Genomic DNA, 21,438 nt, shown 5'->3' with positions numbered 1-21,438 from the left:
TCTCTCTCTATCTCTCTTCATGTCTCCTTCTCCATCTTTCTCTCTTCCTGTCTCTCTTCCTGTCTCTCTCTCTCTCTCTTCCTGTCTTTCTCTCTGTTTGTGTCTCTGGGCGTCAGACTCAGACGATGGATGTGCACAACCTGTCTAGATGTTCAAGCAATTATATGCAAGAGTGCACGTGTGTGTGTGTGTGTCTGTTTGCACATGCATCTGCATGTGTCTGTGTGCATAATCTTACAATATATATATTTGCACTTTACTGTATTTAGACATGCATTTTGTCTCTGCATGTATTTACCTGTGGATGTCTATGTGCATCTCTCTTTCTCTCGCTCTCTTTCTCTCTCTCTCTCTCTTTCTCTCTCTCTTTCTCTCTCTCTCTCTTTCTTCCTCTCTCTCTCTTGCATATATACATTTCAGTTTATGTTTATGATCCTTTATTACATGCATATGAGTTTATTCCTGTTGGCAAATGTGTGTGTGTGTGTGTATGCATGCGTGTGTGTGCATGTGTGTGTGTGCATGCATGTGTGTGCATGTGTGTGCATGCATGTGTGTGCATGTGTGTGTGTGCACGTGTGTGTCTGTGTTTGTGTCTATGTGTGTGTTATCTTTATATGAAATATGTGTCTGTAAACAGATCAATGTTTGTATCTGCCTAACGGTATCCAGCAGCTTGTGTGTGTGTTTGAATGTAACTGATTGTCATTTTGTCAGGTTGAGTACATGCATGTCTCCCTCCCTCCCTCTCTCTCTCTCTCTCTCTCTCTCGCAGTTCACCTGGATTTCTCTTATAGTCACTCTTTACTCTGTAGACGTAGTCCTTGATAAAGATTTCAGAGTTTAAGTTCAAATCCTTTGGGCCCTACTACATGTTTTATATATTGAGCACCTCTTGCTCCTTGACTGTATGCATGTATGTATCATCATCATCATCATCATCATCATCATCATCATCAAGCATCCGTTGTCCATGCTGGCATGGGTTGGACGGTTCGACTGGGCTGGCATGCTGGTAGGCTACACCAGATTCCTGTCTGATTTGACATGGTTTTCTACAGCTGGATACCCTTCCTAACGCCAACCACTCACAGAGTGTAATGGCTGCTTTTACGTGCCACCGGCACGGGTGCCATTTGCATGACACTGAGGTGTGTTTACATGCCACCGGCACAGATGCTAATTTGTGTGACGCCGGTATCTGTCACGACTCTGATTTGGCCTCACTTCATGAGACCCAACACTTGAAAGGAACTCATATCATCATCATCATCATCATCGTTTAACATCTGTTTTCCATGCTGGCATGGGTTTGACTGGGGTCTGGGAAGCCAGGAGGCTGCACCAGGTTACAGTCTGATCTGGCAGTGTTTCTACAGCTTGATGCCCTTCCTAACGCCAACCGCTCCGAGAGTGTAGTGGGTGCTTTTTACATGCCACCAGCACAGGGGCCAGAGGAGGCTGGCAATGACAACGATCAGTTGGTGCTTTTTATGTGCCACCAGCGCGGAAGACAGTCAAGGTGACACTGGCATTGGTCTCGTTCAGATGGTACATTTTATGTTCCACCGGCATGGGGATCACAACTACAATTGAATATATACATATACACACACACACACACGTATATATATATATATATATATATATATATATACACACATATATATATGTATATATATAGTGTATAAAGCATATATATATATACTATATATATATATGTACATATATATATATAGTGGTTTAGGAACCTGAGGATGTACCTCATGAAACATGTGTTGCCAAGTAATAAAATAGTAGGTATTTAAATTTAAAATAAAAATTCTTTTTTATATAGTGAGATGTAGGGGCCTACTATCTCTAAATTAAAAAATATATATACATATATATATATATATATCATCATCACCATCATGAGTCTGTTTTCCATGCTATACACACACACGCACACAATTGCCTGTCTAGTTTTATGACAGTTCATTAAACTGAAAGATTGCTCGGTACTTTTGAAAAGAGTACATATTTATTAATGTTTACAAGAAAAAGGTTGACAGTGACTTCAAAGTTTTGGTTCTAAACTCTTTAATCCTTTTGTTATTTACTTTCCTGTTGGTTTTAATTACTTAGCTTTGAAACTAAGGCAGAATTTAGTAGAATAACTTTATCAATATTAATCTGGTTTTTGGAACATAAATTAACATGAAATCTTGATGGAAAATATTATTTTCGATTGCTTTAAAATAGGAAGTTTCTATTGTAGAACCAGGGATGGTCTAAGATAGGTTGATATTAGAAGGATTAAATATATCGCTTCAAATGTAGATGAAGAAATATTGATAATTGTCTTTAAAATATGCAATTCATTGAAAAGATAGGATTTAAGTAAAATTAACCCTTTTGTTACCATATTTCTGTTGAGATGTTCTGTATTTCTTTCAATTAATTTTAAATACAACAAAGAATTTAGTAAAATAACTTTGTTATCATTAAGCTAGTGTTAGGAACATAAATTGTGACTAAGGTTTGGTGGTTTCAGCCTGGTTGGTAACGAAAGGGTTAAGTCAACGAAAACATATTCTGGTGTAATGGTTTTTTCTCAAATGTTCTACAAGACATCTCTCCTTGTCATGATGTAATCTCTCATCAACTGGTACAAAGCCTCCCACTCTCTCTACTCCTGCCTCTTTCCAGATGAGGGGATCTTCATCTTGCAAGTTATTTGGTGACCCTGTTGGTACTGGTGCCATGTAAACAGTGCCTGTGCTTGGTTCACGTAAAAAGAATTGGTGCTGGTACCATGTAAAGAGAAACCAGTACAATCTGTAAAGTGGTTGGTCTTAAGAAGGGCATCCAGCCATAAAGATCCACACCAAAACAACAGACAGTGGAGATTGATGCAGTCCTCTGGTTTGCCAGCTACTGTCAAACTATCCAACCCCTACCATCATGGAAAATGATGTTAAATTATGATGATGTAGTACTTTCAGGAAGCCACATGTGGCCTTAAGATCAGAATCCTCACCTATGGTCTGAAAGTTATGTACTTAACAGACTATACATATCATGCACTTTGGTATTAAACTGGCAGAATCGTTAGCACGCTGGGCGAAGTGCTTAGTGGTATTTCATCTGCCGTTACGTTCTGAGTTCAAATTCCGCCGAGGTCGACTTTGCCTTTCATCCTTTAGGGGTCGATAAATTAAGTACCAGTTAGGCACTGGGGTCAATCTAATTGACTTAATCCATTTGTCTGTCCTTGTTTGTCCCCTATGTTTAGCCCCTTGTGGGTAGTAAAGAAATAGGTATTTCGTCTGCCGCTACGTTCTGAGTTCAAATTCCGCCGAGGTCCACTTTGCCTTTCATCCTTTAGGGGTCGATAAATTAACTACCAGTTATGCACTGGGGTCAATCTAATTGACTTAATCCGTTTGTCTGTCCTTGTTTGTCCCCTCTGTGTTTAGCCCCTTATGGGTAGTAAAGAAATAGATATTTATCTGGTCATGCTGTACCTGTTTGAGTAACTTGTACTTATGTACACCTAGAGTTGTCATGTACCTGCATGTTTGTCTAGATACTGTGTTCATATCATTCTATTGCTCTATCGACCCGACTATCACATGTCCTTATACATCACTTGCTGCTCACAGTGCACTTCCATTCTTCTCTTGATAATGCCGTTTCTCTCTTCGTTTTGGTTTGAATTTTTTGACTCTCATCTTCGTATCCTCATGGATGTTTTGTGAGTGGTCTCTTCCAATCTTACAGATATCACTTGACAAATGCACAGGTCCACTTGTTGTACGTAAGCCTTTTGTCATGACCATTCCAGTGGAACTTGTGCTTTTAATATTCCATGAACCTATTCACCTCATGCTCAAATTTTCTCATTTTGAATATGTTCCTGCAATGATATCTCAAACATGGATTTTTTTGGTCAATATTATTTTTTGATATTATTATAGCCTTAAGGCCTCATCAACTTTTTCAAGTTTCACTTGCAAAGGAAGATGAGAGTAGAGAGGTAAGTGCTGTCTGGTAGCAAGTTTATTGGAAGGTGGGTGAATGTCGCAAGAATGGCCAGTATGAACGGACCAATTCTGAGGATACACCTGTGAGAATTAATAGGTAATATAAAAGGAGAAAGGGGCTCTCTTTTGACCAGGCTCCTGTGGCTTTTATGGGTTTTTCCACAAGGAACCTTTTGAAGCGCCTCCCCCTTTTGGGAGTTTTTCATTGTTAAGTATTTTCGTTGTTTTTCTGCTTTTGTACACAGACTTTTTCCAAACGGACAAAACCCTTTGTAACCTTTCACCCTGTTTTGTCCCTACTTGTTTTTAATTGATTTTTGTCAGCCCTTGTGGCCAATAAAACGAATTAATCATTATTATTATTATTATTATTATTATTATTATTATTATATAGCTAACAATCTTTGAAATGCATCGTTCTTTATTTCCTGATTTTTTCCCCCTTTCCAGGTATCTGTCGGCCATATTGTTCCTAGTGGTGCAGCTGATCTGGATGGTCGACTTCGTACTGGTGATGAAATTATCTATGTGGACAGCCACTGCGTTCTGAATGCTTCCCATCACAGAGTGGTACAGCTGATGGGCTGTGCAGCCCTCAATGGCCGAGTCTCATTACGTGTCCGTCGAAGGCTACTCACCACTTCGATATCAGTTACAGGTAGAAACCCCCTACTTTTCTTCTTTTCACCACTGGATTTATGTTATTCCACCAGCATTTTTTTTTAAACAAGAAAAGGGGCGATCCTTTGGTATAGGTACCGTAAGTACCGGAAGTGGCTTTGTTTACATTTCTGAAGATAACAGAAACCCTTTTCTCCCACCCCTAACCCTAACACAAACCCTATCCCCTCCCCATATATATAAAAAAACACTTTCTTGAAATGTATCCGGTACTTCCGGTACCTATACCGAAGTTACGCCAGAAAAGGTTATGAACAAGTAATGATGTCTTCTCAGTTATTGGGTTGTCAGATAAATTCTTCCATTTATTTTTTCTACATGGCACTCCCATCATCATAATTCTGAAAAGAAATATTTATTCAAATTTCAAAAACAATACACAAAATTTGTACAGGAAGAATGGAGTTACAAAAAACCCATAAAACATATTTCAATAATAGCACGGAATTTTGTCAATAAACAGGTCGCGATCTCAAAGCGACGAAAATATTTTGACTAATTGAATTTAAATAGTTGAAGTGAATCAAACGGTTTTTGTGTGTTTCTTAAATGGCTTATAAACACCTTCCATGCTGCAATTGTTTTCATTCCAGCACACGATCTCAGATCAGGTCACTTGCTATGCAAGTACATCTCTGTAATATTTTTCATGTTAATTCAAATAACATAGTAAAGGATTAAAATAAATGGAAATAAACAAATTTATCTGACAACCCAACTGAATTCCATTGGCCTAGACAATCTCATGGCTATGAAAGAGGAGATGGGTGGAATGATAATTTCTGGAAAAATTGCATACTTTTTTTTCCTTTATCTTGTTTCAGTTATTGGATTTCAGCCATTCTGGGATACTACCTTGAAAGGTTTTAGTCAAACAACTTGCCCCCAGCACTTTATTTTTCAAGTTTTGAACTTATTCTATCAGTTTTGTACTTATTCTATCAGTTTTGTACTTATTCTATTGCCAAACCAGTAAATTATCAGATAAACAAACCAACATCAGTTGTCACATGGTTGTGGTGATGGGGCATACATACATACAAAGACACACACACACACTCACACATAGTTATACGGAACCTGGTACAGCCATCTGGCTCGCCAGTCCTCAGTCAAACCATCCAACTCATGCCAGCATGGGAAGTGGACGTTAAATGATGACGATGATGATATGTAACAGGTTTCCACACAACGTCCCTGTACCAAATACACTCACAGGCAGTTGGGCAGCTCGCCCAAGGTGATGCTTAGTGGGACATTGTTGCAAAACAAGGATCTCAACCGCACAGCTATATCTGCTTTACATTGACAAAATTTTTTAAATCACACATCACTGATTTATCATCATCATCATCGTTTAACGTCCACTTTCCATGCTAGCATGGGTTGGACGATTTGACAGAGGTCTGGCAAACCAGATGGCTGTACCAGACTCCAATCTGATCTGGCAGAGTTTCTACAGCTGGATGCTCTTCCTAATGCCGACCACTCCGAGAGTTTAGTGGGTGCTTTTACATGCCATTGGCACAAGGGCCAGTCAGGTGGTAATGGCAACGGCCACACTCAAATGGTGCTTTTTATGTGCCACCTGCACAGGAGCCAGTCCAGCGGCACTGGCAACAACTTCGCTCAAATGTTTTTTCACATGCCACCAGCACAAGTGCCAGTAAGGCGACGCACTCCTGTGAAAATAACCACAATAAAGAAAAAACAAACATATTTCATTTGTGCTTGCCAGAAACAATAAGTGGGAGACTTGTCATGCACAGTGGTGTAAAATAGTTGCTGTATTCGCTGCATCTTCATAACTTTGAAGGAATTGTGTTATATGCCATCAGTAAACATCTCCATATTCCTGCTCACAGTGTTAGACTTCTCTTCTGCTTCTTTTTCATAGTCCAATAATTTATTCCTCTTTGCATGTGTCATGCTATATGTGTTTATGTTCCTTAACAAATCAGTTCATGTGGACATTTAAATCACTCCAATATCATTCTGTATAACTAATATTTAACTCGATGACATATGTAATGAGAACATTATCCTAATAAAATAATAATCTATTGCTTTAATGTATGATGGTCGGAGGGGTAATCCCCAAAGGCTGTACATTAAACCTATCATTGTAAATCTTCTGTTAGATCAATATTAAAATTGATCAGAGTTGTGAAGTCGGAAACAATTAAGGGATAGCTGGAGTCGGAGTCGGTATAGCTTTTTACAGACTCCGACTCACAATATCTTTATTCTTTAATATAAACCAGTTATAACATAGATGCCTACTCAAAGTACAAACATATGCATATGTAGACCACAATCACTTAATTACATAAAGAGGAGTCAGAGTCAGAGGTGCCAATAGTAGAGGAGTCGGAGTCAAAGTTTTTTGTTTTGACTCCACAGCCCTGAAATTGATAAATCCTATCAACAAAGAAGTATTCCAATCCCAGTAATGGTTTCAAATTTTGGCACAAGGCCAGGCATTTTAGTAGAGGGGTAAGTCAATTACACTGACCCAGTATTCAGCTGGTACTTATTTTATCTACCCCAAAAGGATGAAAGGCAAATTCAACCTCGGTGGAATTTGAACCAAGAATATAAAGATGGATGAAATGCCGTGAAGCATTACGCCCGGCATGCTAACAATTCTACCACCTTTCGAAACAAGTAATATTGGTATCTTTTACATTCAGACTTGACTATCTTATAGCAATGAACCAACAAGAAATCCTTTATGACAACTAGAAATAACTGTTAAATCTCTCTCAAAACACACTTTACTATTCAAAAAACATACATATATCATTTGTAAAAAACATAAATCCAAAAGAAGAATCACTCTAAGATGTAGAACAGTTTATATTAAATATTAAGGGGTCATGGGCCAATAGGTTTTTGGGATCTGATGATATGCCATAAAACTAAACCCTTTATGGACATAAACTAGCCTTCCCCATTTTTAATATATATATATATAATCAAAAAAAGCAACAAGGATATCCAAGGTAGTGTAGTACAATCCTTTCATGCTACTTCATTTTATTAAAGAATGTAAGCATTACATCAGTTTTAAAATGTAGAGCAATCTTCAGCCACATATAGAATTTTTTTAATTAAAAAGACAATGTACATTTTTATACTTATTTGGTGCCTTTAACTTAAGTACCATATTCATCTGAATCTATATATATATATAAAAACATATTAAATAATGTAATCCTAGATATACTGTGTCTGACAAGTTACACCTAGAATGCTTTTGCTCATAGGTGTACTCAGCCAGGGTGATCTGGGGTTAAACATCAACAACAGTATTTCCATTACTTACAGCAATAGGAAACTAATTACTCTCCCTGTTCAATGTTACTTTAACCTTAGTATTACCCCTTTTTGTGTTTTTCATCTTAATCCCTTGATAATCGTCTTAAGTCCCAAGTCTAGTCTTCGACCTAATTTGCTGCACCAGATTCTTACCAGCAGCGTATATTGATATGTCATATTACTTACCTATCTTACGTAATACTTCACTTTCCCTCCTTTTTTTTGTCTTCTTATTTTTGTTTTTCATCTCCACTAACCCTTACCTTGCCCCCTTCTCTTCACGTTCTTTCACTTCAGCCAGGCTCAGTAACTAACAGCTTACAGTCACATGGTTTCTTATTTAAAATTGCCGACTGTTATCAATTTTCACCAAAACTACTCCAGTTTCAGATTGTATATACTTCACTAATTAATATCAAACCCTGAAAGATACTGGAGCTTCTTACCTTAGAAACTAAATGGTTATGGCTTGAAAATTCATACACTTTGCTACTGAAATTGCTCAGTGATTTTTGCTACCTCTTGACTTCAACTTCTAGGATGGTAAATGATTCTCAAGACAGACTTACTCTCTGAAGTATGAGACACCTACTCACATAAGATTTTATTGCTTTGTCGATCTCTACTTCTCTAGTATCGCTTCCCCTCCCTTCCTGTCTCTATCTCTCTTCCTTTTTTCTGTTTTCTTCCTGTTTTTCTAAAAGGAAAGTTAGTATTTATCTTTCTCTTAGAAATAGGTAAACTTGCATGTTTGTATGTCTATTATTATACCTTGATATTGTGTGGACTAGGTTCCCCATTGATAGCCCCCTCAGTGTTAAACATTTACAAAATGTGAATTAGTGACCCCAATTCTCTAGAGCTGCTACGTTTGGTGTGAATATAAATGGATTGGTTCCTTGTTTCTTTGAGATCAGTCAAATAATGTACACATTCAGATGGTGGCATGTAAAAAGCACCATTTGAAGGTGGCCAATGCCAGTACCCCCTGACTGGCTCCCATGCTAGTGGCATGTAAAAAGCACCCACTACACTCTCGGAGTGGTTGGCATTAGGAAGGGCTGCCAGCTATAGAAACATTGCCAGATCAGATTGAAGTCTGGTGCAGCCACTGGCTCTCCAGACCTCAGTCGAACCGTCCAACACATGCCAGCATAGAAAACGGACATTAATAATCACTTTGTATACCTATATATAGATATACACACACCTTTATTGTCAGCCTCATCAGCAGAGTGGACTTCATGCTTTTTACGTGGCACGAGCACAGGCAAAGTCAGTTTTGCCAAAGTTTTTACAGCTGGATGCCCTTCAAAATGCCAACCACTTTACAGTGTGGACTAGATGCTTTTTAAGTGGCAACTATATTGACAGAGTCACCAAGTACCTTGGTTATGCAAAATACAATTTACTCAAATACCATGTTGTGGGATCAAACCCAGGACCTTGTAATTATGAAACAAACTTCTTTGCCATGCTTGTATCCATTTATGTACGCATGTATGCATGCACATGTTTTCTAGTGACATTTGTTTTGCAGATAAAGTATAGGGTACTGACCTCTCTGCCTTATCACCTCATACCCCACTCCACCACCAGGGTGTTAGTGTGAGTACCATTAATACACTGCCATCAACCTAATCAACCTTATCCCCTTTCAGTATCTTGGCAACAAATCTAAGGGTACAAGGTACATTATTGTATTTGGATCTAGTAAGAAAATGGTGCTAAGTGTATTACTGTAATTGCTTTATGAATCTTAACGGCAGGTTTCAAATGAGGAATTCAGGTGTTTGGTTAATCTAGAATCTCCCCCAACAACCTGCTTCTGTTACATTGTAGAGATGTATAGAAATGTTTGTTTTGGCTGATTGTGATGCATGCACCACTGTTTTCATATCTGTGCCTTTCAGCTGGTATTGATTCTAGTTTATCATAGCTAAACTGAAGCTTCACAGTTTTTGTTCAGTTTCTTAGTACAACTACAGTTATGAAATCCAATCTCTTCTTTGCCACACGTAGAATCTTAGATAAACAGATCAGTTCACTAAAAGGACACAGAATAAAGATATGTAGAAATATGGAATTACTCTCGTTAATAATAACCCACTGATCAACAAACCTTACATACTTATCGATATATTCATTCAAAAAGCATTGCACATATCTTTGACATGATATTTAATTTAACAAACAATATTTAATCTAACTAATTAGCAGTGTTTCACTCATTACTTAAATGTTTACATTTTAAATTCCTTTCCAGGCGGCGAGCTGGCAGAAACGTTAGCACGCTGGGCGAAATGCGTAGCCGTATTTCGTCTGCCGCTACGTTCTGAGTTCAAATTCCGCCGAGGTTGACTTTGCCTTTCATCCTTTCAGGGTCAATAAATTAAGTACCAGTTAAGCACTGGGGTTAATATAATCGACTTAATCCATTTGTCAGTCCTTGTTTGTCCCCTCTGTGTTTAGCCCCTTGTGAGTAGTAAAGAAATAGGTAATTATTATTTTGCTGTTGCTTTCAATTCCTCTATTCTTCTGGGGGTTCCTCACCATATCTCTCCATCTGGGTGCTGGTATGGCAATGTGGTCAAGATGGGAACAGTTATCTTTTACTTGTTTCAGTCATTGGACCTCAGCCATGTTTGGTTGGTTTATTTGGCTAACTCTTCAAGGGTTTGGCCAAATAAGTCAACCACAGTTATTATTTTTTTAAATCTAGTATATGTTCTATTGGTCTCTTTTGCCAGACTGCTAATTTACAGGGATGTTAACAAACCTACACACACACACACACACACACATACTCATGCACACACACACATACTCATGCACACACACATATATGATGGGCTTCCACACCATCTCCATTTACCAAATTCACTCACAAGGCATTAGTCAGCCTGGAGTTATAGTAGAAGACACTTGCTCAAGATGCTGTGCTGTGGGATTGAATCCAAATCCACATGGTTGCAAACAGAACTTCTTAACCATGCAGTATAATAAAGAATTTAAGTCATAATTTCATGATTCTGGATCTAATTTCCACTATGTGGTACCTTAGACAATTGGCTTTTACCATATACTCTGGTTCTCCCAAGCCTTGCTTTTGGCGGTGGAAACTGCATGGAAGCCTGCTGGATAGGTTGTACCTGTTCTTGGGTGGGAAACTTAATCTGTTGATTGGTTCAACACTACCACATGGATGTTGGGTAGCTTTTAGCAGAGTCTACTCAATTGCAAATATTCAGAGCAAGCTTCCTGTCTGACAATAACTCAGGTGTCATAGGATCGTCATCCCTATCTTCTACCAATCTCCGAAGCCTTTCAATAATGCTATGAACTACCTCTTTCTGGAACTCTACCTGGTTATCATGTTTTAGTTCATATTATTAATTTGTTTCATAAGGCGGCAAGCTAGCAGAATCGTTAGCATGCTGGATGGAATGCTTAGCGGTTATTTCGTCTGCTGCTGCGATCTGAATTCAAATTCCGCCAAGGTTGAATTTGCCTTTCATCCTCTCAGGGTTGATGAAGTAAGTACCAGCTATGCACTGGGGTCGATGTAATCGACTAGCCCCCTTCTGCCCCCCCCCACCTCCAATTTCAAGGCCTCGTGCTTAGAGTAGAAATAATTATTATTAATTTGTTTCGTCATTTAGTGTCTGCTTTCTATGCTGGCATGGGTTGAATGGTTTGACAGGATTAAACTAGTCTGAGGTCCGCATTGGTCTCCAATACTTGCTTTGGCAACATTTCTATGGCTTGATAACCTTCACAACACAAACCACTTTGCAGAATAAAGTCCTGTGTGCATTTTTTTTTATGGCACCAGCAGTAGTGAGGTCCCCAAGTAACTCACTAGGCAAGACCCTTTATCTGAGTAGGGCTGCAGTATTGAGGGAGGTGAATTTGTGCCAGGTGTAATTCGTGCCAGTAAGAGAGAGGGACAGAAATAAATTCCCTGCTGCAGAGGAGTTATATGGCTAACCTAAAAGGAAAAGAAGAAGAAAGGTGAAGATGAGACATCAGGGTGAACCTTCAAGATACAATAAGGTGGATAGAGAGAAAATAGAGCAATCTGTCCCCTTTTCAGTTCTAGCTTACAACAAATAGCATTCAAGGGCGAAATAAAACAAGCATAGCCCTTACACAATGAAATTAAATTCCACACGTTATCAATATTTGCTTCTATAATAAAAATAAGGTCAACCTATTGTCGTATTGTAAATACAAATACTAATGTTATTTTATAGTAAATAGTTAATTATTTACATTACTCATTGCTTTTAATAAATGTATATATTAATTACACTGATAATTATGATTACTTAATATATAGGATTTTATTTTAATTACTTCACACATTTGTTTTTATCCTTATTAGAGTATCCACATTATTGTACAAGTATGGTATAAGGAGTACTGTATGTTTGTATATTAGTGACCGATTATTTGTTTGTATTAAATTATTCTGTTTGTTCCCATGTGCTTGTGTGTGTGTAGTGTGCCTTGCTTCCCTGGCATTTCAATTTATTGTTGTCTTATATATATATCTAGGACAGGACAGGTTACCTCACTCTCCTCATAAATACCTAAACTAGCTTCAATTATTTTCAACACTAAATACTTACAGCTCCCCTACTCACTCATATCCATAAACCCACCCACTTTGCTTTCATGATCTTTATTTGTCAACTGATTTCTTTCTTTCTTTCTTTTTTTTTTTGTCAACTGATATATGGGTGGGGAAGTATGGGTGGGTGTCCTTTCTTCTTATTTTTTTTTTCTTCTAAGTTGCTGGCTGCCTGCACAACATTAACTTATATCTACTTCAAAAGTAGTTGCTATGCGGTGTTTATAGTAAAACAGTGAACATTTCATTACTTACTTTTTCTATCAAAGCAGAATTAATGCTTGATTCTAATCAACCAAAACAAACAAAAACAAAACAAAAAAAGTTAATTTAAATATTTTAATTACAAAAGAAAAATCATTAAATAAGCATTTATGATTATTGTTATAAGTGGCACCCCATTTCAGTCAGGTAAGAAAAACTATAGCTGGTTTTAATCATTTTTTATATTTTATTTTCCTTTCTTTTCTATTTTATATTTACTAAATGTAACAAAATTGTTGTCTATAGTTACCTCAGCCAATTAGCAAGAATATTCTTTTGCCAGAATAATTTTTAAAGAAATTGAATGATGATTATAGGGACAACAGCGGTGCAGCTATGTAAGTGCTCTACCTTTAATCAATTATTTAAAATCACTATAATGATGACGACTTTACACTGATGAAGGACTCTCTACAGTGTTACTCGATCTGCTAGAAACAGCAGCTAAATTTCTTTTCTGTCACACCCTGTTATCTTAAAAAGGGTGGCATCGAAAACTGCATTAATTAATGTAGTATTAACCCTTTCGTTACTGTATTTATTTTGAGATGCTCTGTGTTTCTTTCAATTAATTTTAAATATAACAAAGAATTTAGTAAAATAACTTAATTATCATTAAGCTAGTGTTAGGAACATAAATTGTGACTAAGGTTTGGTGGAAGATTTTAATTCAAAACTTATGAAAACAAGACATTTGTACTACAGAGCCAGAGCCAGTTTCAGCTGGGTTGGTAACAAAAGGGTTAAGTACATGATACCTGAGAAACAAAAAAAAATTAAGGCTGATTAGTCTTAGCAGGTATGTTTCTGATCATAAAATTAAGGATGGCCTTGGACTAAACGACAGCAAAAACCTGTCATTTTCCCTACTTTGTCATTTATTCTGTGTTAGTGTTGTAGAATCCTTTCTACTAAAGGCACAAGGCCTGAAATTTGGGGCTTGGGGACTAGTCAATTACAACAACCCCAGTGTTTCACTGGTACTTAATTTATCGACCCCAAAAGGATAAAAGGCAAAGTCGACCTCGGCGAAATTTGAACTCAGAATGTAGCGATGGTCGAAATACCTCTAATCATTTCGTCTGGCATGCTACCGATTCTGCCAGCTCGCCGCCTTAGTGTTGTAGAATATTAGTTGTAGTAATATATCCCAACCAATCATACAAAGACCATATTCTGCTCTCTACAAATAGACTAACAGAATTTTAGCATGCAATTATCAAAGTTCTAATATTTGTTTAGATAATTCTTATCTCAATATTGACAGCTTTGGGGAATTTTTTTTTTCCTAATATAATGATACTTTGTAATTTAACTTTGACTTGTCATCTCATCTGTCTCTTGGTGCTAAAATAATCATGGCAGATATCACGATCAGCATCATTTTCATCATCATCATCATCTTTATCATCTCTGTTACTACAGTATCAGCTACTACGATATCAAACCTGCCCTGTCATCCAACTGCTCTGCATCAGTCCCAAGACATTGTCTACTCTTTTACTTATTTCAGTCATCTGACTGTGGCCATGCTGGAGCACCGCTTTTAGTCAAGCAAATCGACCCTAAGACTTATTCTTTGTAAGCCTAGTACTTATTCTATCGACCTCTTTTTCCGAACCGCTAAGTTACGGGGACATAAACACACCAGAATCGGTTGTCAAGCGATGTTGGGAGAACAAACACAGACACACAAACATATACATATATACGATGGGCTTCTTTCAGTTTCCGTCTACCAAATCCACTCACAAGGCTTTGGTCGGCCCGAGGCTATAGTAGAAGACACTTGCCCAAGGTGCTATGCACGCTGGGCGAAATGCTTAGCGGTATTTCATCTGCCGCTACGTTCTGAGTTCAAATTCCGCCGAGGTCGACTTTGCCTTTCATCCTTTCGGGGTCAATTAAAGAAGTACCAGTTACGCACTGGGGTTGATATAATCGACTTAATCCGTTTGTCTGTCCTTATTTGTCCCCACTGTGTTTAGCCCCTTGTGGGTAGTAAAGAAATAGGTACTTAATTTACCAACCCCAAAAGGATGAAAGGCAAAGTCGACCTCGGGGGAGCTTGAACTCAGAATGTAAAGACAGATGAAATACTGCTAAGCATTTCACCCGGCACACTAGCGTTTCTGCCAGTTCGCCTGTTAGAAAACTGATTTTTGTTATGTTGGAAATGTTAATAATTGTATTGTTGTGGCCTTGAGATGGATTCTAGCATAAATAAAATGTAACATTTTATCACAAAACAGTGCATGTGCACAGCAAAAGCAAAAACATACACAGCCTAACATCATGCTCTAATAATCGTGCCTTTCTATGTTGTTGTTTACTGCTATCTAACAATACTTCTGTGAAAGGTTTTCTCAGTAGTTTTAATGTAACATACTTATATTACCTACAAGATTGTTCATCTTGGAGTAAAGGGTTTTAGTGTCGAGTATTCTTCTTGTGACAGTCCATACAGTTACAAAAGTTGTTGTTTAGCTTCAGCTCAGCCCTAAACGAGTAGATCTATGATCAAAGTTATTCCAACCGTGACCCAGCCATCTATTTTTCCAGACAACTTTATCCAATGTATCCAACCTTTTTAAGAAGAGAATGATTTAGTTGTCTAGAATCTTTCTATCTTTTTTTTCTCTCTTTTACTTGTTTCAGTCATTTGACTGCGGCCATGCTGGAGCACCGCCTTTAGTCGAGCAAATCGACCGTAAGACTTATTCTTTGTAAGCCTAGTACTTATTCTATCGGTCCCTTTTGCTGAACCGCTAAGTTACGGGGACATAAACACACCAGCATCAGTTGTTAAACGATGTTGAGGTGACAAACACACACACACACATATATATATTTATATATAATGGGCTTCTTTCAGTTTCCGTCTACCAAATCCACTCACAAGGCTTTGGTCGGCCCAAGTTTATAGTAGAAGACACTTGCCCAAGTTGCCACGCAGTGGGACTGAACCCAGATCTGGCCTTGTTCATATTGAAATATTAGTACAGCTACACAATCTTTGAATTGGAATTTCAAAAAATTAAAGCTTTTTTTGTAGAGAATGTATACACACTAAAACTTGTATTTGACACCAAACATGACTCCCACTCAATCCCGTTTATGTTTGAAATTTTACTTGGGAATGGAAAATACACTAGTAATTTTATGAGCTGTTTTTATCTCAGTTTATGTTCCAGTTTACTACTATACAAATAAACTGTATTATTGTTTATAGTTTTTATCCTTCTCTGAGAATATGAAATCATCATTATCTGATGTCCGTTTTCCATACTGGCATAGGTCAGATGGTTTAACAGGTACTGGCAAGTCATAAGACTTTGCCAAGTTCTGCTGTCTGCTTTGGCATTGTTTCTGTGGCTAGAGACCCAGTATAATGCAAATAAACAGTACTCTCCAATACTTTCACGTGGTTGTGTTTACATATGTTTTACAAAGAGTTTGATATATAGGTGTCTCGTTTAATGTGCATTTTTACATCATCCTAAGCTAACCAGTGATATTTTCATCATAATTATGGTAAGCTGGTAAAAATGTCTTCATGCCCTACTTGGCTAGGTCTATCACTTACATAGTAAAGGTATCCCTATGCTCACGGGCATATGGCGTACTGGTTAAGAGTGTGGGCTACTAACCCCAAGATTCCGAGTTCGATTCCAGGCAGTGACGTGAATAATAATAATAATAATAACATCGAAAAATACCTTAGGAATGAGAACCCAGGTTCGAAATTTCCCCAAGACACCTGAAGAAGGCTAGAGGATATATCAGTTGAAACGTGTTAACAACAAACAAGATGAGGACAAATATCCGTCAAATGTAAATAATGTAAATAGTATCCCATGGGTTCAAAACTTAAGTTCATCCTATGACCGAGACATATACAAACCAGAATTTTGTTTCCAAAGTTGGTGTCAGGAGCTGAGAGTTATAATCAAATGGATACCTAATGAGTATACTATACTACCATTTCCAAATTTTGAATTCCAAACCCTGCATGGTCCCAAGAGTTTGGATAAGAGTTTAGGTACTTGTAGTAATATGGAAATGTTTAAATATGTCATGGCCACTCCAACCATAGAAAATTAGATAAATCAACAAAAACTCCAAATACAAATACACGAAACAAAAACAAAAAAATAAAGTAAAATCTCTCATTACTAAATATATTCAGAAATAGCTCTTTCATTAAGTTAGATACTACTCATTTAATTTTTCTCTTTGGTTGAAAAACATTGTTCTTGGTTAAATGCTATCATTTTCTAGCCAGTCATTAATCAAATAATATTTTCTATATGTTTAAGGTAACCATCTGACAAAAATGTTAGCACACCAGGCAAAATCCTTAGCGGTATTTCATCTGGCGGCAAGCTGGCAGAAACGTTAGCACGCCAGGCAAAATGCTTAGCAGTATTTCGTCTGCCGTTGCGTTCTGAGTTCAAATTCTGCCAAGGTTGACTTTGCCTTTCATCCTCTCGGGGTCAATGAAATAAGTACCTGTTACGCACTGGGGTCGATATAATCGACTTAATCCGTCTGTCTGTCCTTGTTTGTCTCCTCTGTATTTAGCCCCTTGTGGGTAGTAAAGAAATAGGTATTTCATCTGTCTTTACATTCTGAGTTCAAATTTTGCCAAGGCCAACTTTGCCTTTCATCCTTTTGGGGTCGATAATTTAAGTACTAAGATGTGTACTAGGGTTGATCTAATCAACTGGCCTCCTCCCCCAAAATTTCCGGTCTTGTACCTAGAGTAGAAAAGAATATTTTCTATATGTTTCTCTTAGAAAGACTACTTAGCAAAATACATGCATAAAGAAAAGTCAAAGGAAGAGCAAATTGTTCTAAGAAACTAAAAATATTTATCCCTGTGTATGATTTGTAAACTTTTGATGGCTCACTTCATTTGTTTCTCATCCCATATGTTTGGTATCTAATTTTTCTTGCTTTTATCTCTTCCAGAACAACCCTTTTACCGAGCTGCTGGTGTATCAGAAAGTTACCCTTATGATGTGACTGTAACACGTAGAGAACATGAAGGATTTGGCTTTGTGATAATTTCCTCTGTAAGCAAGGCAGGCTCAACAATAGGTGAGTTCATTGGTATGTGTCAGTGGACTGTAACCCCTTCTTTCTCTCACCTTTTAACCTTTCCTTTGTTTCCCAATTAACCTTGTTGTCTTTTACTATTTCTTACAAATAATAAAATAGCAACTTTTATTAGTCCTTCCATTTTTGTTGGCGATGATCAAGGGAGAAGACGGGACATAGTGTATCAATCAATCCAATGCATGCTCTGAAGGTTCTGCTACATGTCAGGCATCAGTGGTCTGCAGGGACTGAAGGCAAGGAGTTAGCTCTGGACTTGCGTTTTCTTTGTGCCCCTGCAATCCTGTTGTTTTTAGGAGGTGGTACCTCTGTTGATGCAGCTTCGGCAGGCAGGGCAGTCCTGTGCTTGCATTTCCCAGGTGTCAGGATTGATTTCAATCATCATCGTCGTCGTCGTTTAACGTCCGTTTTCCATGCTAGCATGGGTTGGACGGTTCAATCAAGGTCTGGGAAACCAGGAGGCTGCACCAGGCTCCAGTCTGATCTGGCAGTGTTTCTACAGCTGGATACCCTTCCTAATGCCAACCACTCCGTGAGTGTAGTGGGTGCTTTTTACGTGCCACCGGCACGATGTTCTTCTATATATTATCGTAAATGTGTAGAAACAAACAGTATTTTGTTTTAATAAGAACCTAATTTGTTTCTGTAGTGTTAGGCAAATGAAATGTAAATCTTTCCTAGAAACAGACTCTTTTCCTGAAATAACTGATTGGTATGGAGAAATAAGGAGGAAACTTTTCAGTTGGCAACTCAGTGTAGCAGTGAAGTATCCTTCAAAAAACTCCCTATTTTTAAAATAGGGACCAGATCTGTAGCTTAGAGATAGTTGAGCAAATATTTAATAGTGACATATGAAAAGCTCACCTAATCAAACAAGAATTAATTAATGCCTGAATATTGCTTAACCCTTTGGTTTTATCACATTTCTGGTGAGATACTCTTTGTTTGTTTCCATTAATTTTAAATATAAAAAAGAATTTAGTAAAATAACTTAGTTATTATTAAGCTAGTGTTAGGAACATAAATTTTGACTAAGGTTTGGTGGAAGATTTTAATTAAAAACTTATGAAAACAAGACAGTTGTACTACAGAGCCAGAGCCTGTTTCAGCTGGGTTGGTAACGAAAGGATTAAATTAATCATTTGTTCACCCTTTTGTTACCATATTTCTGGTGAGATGCTCTGTGTTTCTTTCCATTAATTTTAAATATAAAAAAGAATTTAGTAAAATAACTTAGTTATTATTAAGCTAGTATTAGGAACATAAATTTTGACTAAGGTTTGGTGGAAGATTTTAATTCAGAACTTTTGAAAACAAGACATTTGTACCAGAGAGCCAGAAGTAGTTTCTGGCAGGCTGGTATCTGTGGGGTTAAAGTCAGACAGACTGGACAGCAATAGCATTAACAGCATATGTCTGCTTTCCATGCTAGCATGGGTTGGATACTTTGACAGGATCCACTGGCTCAGAGGACCACATCTTGCTCAGTTTTCACTTGATTTCTGTGTGTGGATGTCCTTTCTAATGCCAACTGCTTTATAAAGTGTTCTCGGTGCCTTTTTTTTTTCACTAATAAAGTTATTGTGTAACATGCAAGACTGAAGCCTACTCTTAATAAGAAGGAGGATAGCAGGTGGGCATAAATTCAGATTTAATATTTATCAAAGAAATTTATGGAATTTGATATTGAAAGTAAAGAAATACTGAATATAATAGTTCGTTCTTATCAATGGCTCTAAATTACCACATACATTGAACACTCCAAAATCTTGATGTATCAAAGATAAAAGGCTTACCACTGTATATGGAGCTTAGAAATTATGTAGTAGCCATCAGAAGACACTTCTATCCCACTGGTTCTTAATTCATTAATACTATAGTATTTATGGCAACCAGCCATAAAATATTTGCTTTAGTAATATATTCCATTGTATGATTGTGGATGGATTTAGTTATTTAGGGCTTTGATTTATTTTAGGAAGGATAAGATCCAACTGTAGACTAATATTTTTGTGGTGAAGGGGAAAAAATGTTTTTTCACTTTATATTTTTCCTTAAAGCATGCTTTTTTCTTAACTAATTTGTTGTGGTTATTTGGTCCTTCATCTAATAATTGATGGTGTCTTAAATACACTGATTCAAATGTCGTTATAGTAATAAATTTACTTTCACACTATTTCTCTGTTACTATAGGATATTATCAAAAACTTTGAATCTTACTAGCAGGAACTATGCCCAATCTCCAATCTTCTAAGATATCTGTTGCTTACCTTCTTTCCATCATCATTAGTAAAATGGTCACTGTTCCTTTCAATCAAATCTCTACATTCTATCAATGCAAGATTATTCATCTCATCCTTCTGTCTTTTTGTAGATCAATTCCCAAACCCTGTACCAATAATTTTCCCCCTGTCCTTCCCTCAAAGGTTTATCCTTTATTTTCAATTTTCTGGTTGAAGCACAGCAAATTAGGCACAAGCATAGCTTTTTGGTTAAGAAGCTTGCTTCCCAACAATTGGATTCTAGGTTTAGTCCCTCTGCATTGCACCTTGAGCAAGTGTTTTCTACTATAGCCTCAGGCTGGCCAATGCCTTGTAAAAGGATTTGGTAGAGAGAAATTGAGAGAAACCTGTCATGCATAACTTATATGACTCAATGCCAGTACAAACTAGCTGGTCTAGACTTTACTTATGCAGATACTCTAATTATGATTTGGTGTAGTTTGTTGTATTTGATTTGAGTCAAAAGAGACCGATAGAATAAGTACTAGGCTTACAAAGAATAAGTCCTGGGGGTCGATGTGCTCAACTAAAGGCGGTGCTCCAGCATGGCCACAGTCAAATGACTGAAACAAGTAAAAGAGTGTGTGTGTATATATATATATATATATATATATATATATATATATATATATATACAGAGAGAGAGAGAGAAAGAGTAGTGTCTGTGTGTACCCTCATCTAGATATCATGTGATGGTTGTAAGCAAACATCATCATCAATGTTCATTTCCAGTTTTCTAATCAAAACCTGTATAGCCATGGGAAAATGTTAATGGAATAAAAAGAAAAGAACTAATGAATTTTTTTTCCCTGTTCACATTTCTCCCACATTAGTCTGGGCATTAATTCATTAAATACATTCCTACTTGCGCAACCATCTTATTCCACACTATCCCTGTAGCCTAGTTATTGACATCATATCTTCTTCACACAAAATCCCAATAGTCCATAACACTGTCAGTGAATACAGTTTACCTAACCAAAAACATTGTGAATGGGAAACTGCTGTAAGCAGTGGTACCATGGAAATGCCGAGTCTTTCATTAGCCTGCAGCTTTTCTTGTGAGTTGGAGCCATGATAGATGCATTAACAAGCCAGCCCTTTC

General features: G+C 37.3%; 1 protein-coding gene across 10 annotated transcripts in view; it reads left to right on the top strand.

The window, feature by feature from the left end:
- Window positions 1-21,438, top strand: part of LOC115211129 (membrane-associated guanylate kinase, WW and PDZ domain-containing protein 1) — a 777,470-nt gene that overhangs the window by 717,541 nt on the left and 38,491 nt on the right. For 9 of the 10 annotated variants that reach the window (XM_036501925.1, XM_036501922.1, XM_036501921.1 and 6 more), the window contains 2 exons: window positions 4,479-4,686; window positions 17,905-18,045. In XM_036501925.1, coding sequence (XP_036357818.1) covers window positions 4,479-4,686; window positions 17,905-18,045 — 349 coding nt within the window. The remainder of the gene's footprint in view (window positions 1-4,478; window positions 4,687-17,904; window positions 18,046-21,438) is intronic. The other variant, XM_036501918.1, reaches the window with a different exon arrangement.

This window comes from Octopus sinensis, linkage group LG4, assembly GCF_006345805.1.
Source record: "Octopus sinensis linkage group LG4, ASM634580v1, whole genome shotgun sequence".
NCBI classification, from domain to species: domain Eukaryota; kingdom Metazoa; phylum Mollusca; class Cephalopoda; order Octopoda; family Octopodidae; genus Octopus; species Octopus sinensis.
The sequence above is the reverse complement of the archived record's forward strand: the minus strand, read 5'-3'. Positions and strand labels throughout refer to the sequence as shown.